Here is a 2,450-nt window from a genome sequence, read left to right as displayed (position 1 = left end):
AGGGGGTCGGACTTGATGATCTGCTCAGGTCCCTTCCAACCCTACAACTATGAAACTATTTGCCCTGTGCACAGATCTGGGGTGGGGTGGGGGAGGCACACCCACCCTATGCCTCCCCTGGGGGTGCATGGAACAGCAGGAGCTGTCACCCATTCCCCGCGCCCTCCTGGAGAAGCTGCTTGTGGCTCCATTCCACACCCTGCCCCGGCTGGACAGTGCCTGCCCCAGCCCCAGCCCCCTTCTTCCCTCACTGTGGGGGCCTTGATCTGTACCCTCCCCTTCCCTCCCAACAGACTTACCAGCTGAATGCTGCTCTCCAAGCTGCCAGGCTGCATATTGGCAATCAGATTGGGTTTCTTTATCAGTGCACCCCTACTTTCTTCCATAACAAGTCTTTTTGAAGGGAGTGGCCACTTATTGGCAGTGGTCATTGTTTTTTTCCCCCCATGTTGATTGGTTTTGGCAACAGATAGCAGGATTTCTACTTTCTTCTCATTTAATAACTATTTTAAAGTCAATGAGTGCTTGAGAGTAAAGTACTTGCTGGTGTCCCTTTGGAGGGTTTGAAATAATGAATTTTAAAAACAGACAAGGATAAATAGACTTATTACTTTTGCCCTGCTTCTTGGTTGAGATCATGCCAAATACCAATCATCATCACCCAAAACATGAAAAACTCCAAATTACAAAGTTAACTGTTTTTTAATGAAAATGCATAAAAAAGCAGCAAGTATAAAGGCATAAAAAAGAAGCAAGTATAACAATGCACATGGATAATGACCATTTAATAAAGGTGAGATATGGGCAAGAAGTATCTCACATAATATACTCTACCTTCAACCTTTCTCTTTAGCCTCTTAGCTCTGCTTTTGATGTCATACTTATTGTCATAGTAGTAGATGAATGGAGACGAGGGGAATACTCCACCGTACATCCGTCTCTCTGAGCATTCCTGTAATTCACATTTCAGGATCATTACAGGCTGTTGCATCTTGTTAAAACATTTGATTCTGGATATCAGAAGTCCAGGAAATAAACCAAATTCTTTAGGCTAGCTCACTGGCTGGAGTAAATTAGGTTTATTCCCTCGAAGCCAATGGATCCATACTGATTCACATCAAACGACCATCTGACCTCCAGTTCTTTAAACAGGGATGATTTTATTGGTTTTCAAGAGCTGTGCCTATGCTTGTATCACAACTGTTCCAAAAAAGGAAGCTCAAATTACTACTGTGTTACAATCTTCTGATAGCTAGGAGTACAGCTGGATACCCACGCCCCCATTTATATATCCCAAACCTGTTCTGGTAATGTAGTCTTCACAGATACTCTAATACCCACAAAGGTGAAGGACTAGAATCAGACACACCGTGGGAAAATGTAGTAGAAGCACTAAATCAGTGGATTGAGAGGATCCGAGAGAAACTCACTTCCGGAACCAAATTCAGTTTTGAAAGAGATTTTGCCAGGCAAACCCACAAGACCAGGAGTGCCAAAGACAGCAACTAGTGAGGGGGGGAATCTTATAGCCTCATTGGCATCTGGATGTTACACTTAAGATGAGATGAAATAGTTAAATCTTGTTTTAAGGTGTAAACTGACCACAAATTCAGGAAATTAATGGCACAATTTGATGGAAAACCAGCTACAAAGTCACTACACAAAATACTTGTAATAACTTTGTAGCTGTTTTCCATTGCACCTTAAATTGAATGTGATGCAGGGACCACCATGGGGCTTAAGCCTTGGGGTAGTCCAGTTCAGATGATCCTAAATAGGACTGGGATTGCCCTGGGGCTTCAGGTTCTAGGTGGTCCTGATCAGCTGATCACTGGCTGGCAGGGACTGTCCTGGAGCTTGAACCCCTGGGGTGGTCCCTGCCAGCTGATGGAAGGTCAGAATCACCCCAGGACTTGAACCCAGGGCAGTCTTGATCCTGCCCAGAATGAGCTGATTGGGGGATCGAACGTAGGGGTGGTCCTGATCATTTGATTGTTTGGCAGGGATCACCCATGGGGCTCAAATCCCAGTGTGATCCCTGCCAGGCAATGGCAGATCGAGATAGCCCTGGGGCAGTCCTAATCCTGCTGACAATCAGTAAAGGTCTACTCAATCTGCAATTTCATAGATTTCAGAGAAACTGCAAAATCTGGGATTGTCCATGAAATCAACTTAAAAAACCAACTTAATGAAAATAAAATGCTGGCTCCCCAATGGGAACCAGTGGTCATCGCAGCCTGCCTTGCTGGTTACGCAGCCTGGGGTGGGGCGAAGGCACTGGCTAGCTCAGGGATGGGCAAAGTCTGGCCTGCAGGCTGCATCCAGTCGGCTGTGGACTCCATTTCCCAGCCACCCCTGGCCACATGGCTTGGGCTGGTCTCCATGGAGACCCCAGCCGCATGTGGGAAAGCTCAGGCTAGGGTTGCCATGGAGACCAGCGGCAGGCGCCC

At 46.5% G+C, this 2,450-nt stretch overlaps 1 protein-coding gene across 3 annotated transcripts in view; it reads right to left on the bottom strand.

Moving 5' to 3' along the window:
• Window positions 1-2,450, bottom strand: part of ZCCHC7 (zinc finger CCHC-type containing 7) — a 204,129-nt gene that overhangs the window by 3,456 nt on the left and 198,223 nt on the right. For all 3 annotated transcript variants that reach the window (XM_025201417.1, XM_025201418.1, XM_006021452.3), the window contains one exon: window positions 835-952. In XM_025201417.1, the coding sequence (XP_025057202.1) occupies window positions 835-952 (118 nt within the window). The remainder of the gene's footprint in view (window positions 1-834; window positions 953-2,450) is intronic.

This window comes from Alligator sinensis, unplaced genomic scaffold (assembly GCF_000455745.1).
Source record: "Alligator sinensis unplaced genomic scaffold, ASM45574v1 scaffold434_1, whole genome shotgun sequence".
NCBI classification, from domain to species: domain Eukaryota; kingdom Metazoa; phylum Chordata; order Crocodylia; family Alligatoridae; genus Alligator; species Alligator sinensis.
Note: the sequence above shows the minus strand (reverse complement) of the source record. Positions and strands in the feature narration are given on the sequence as shown.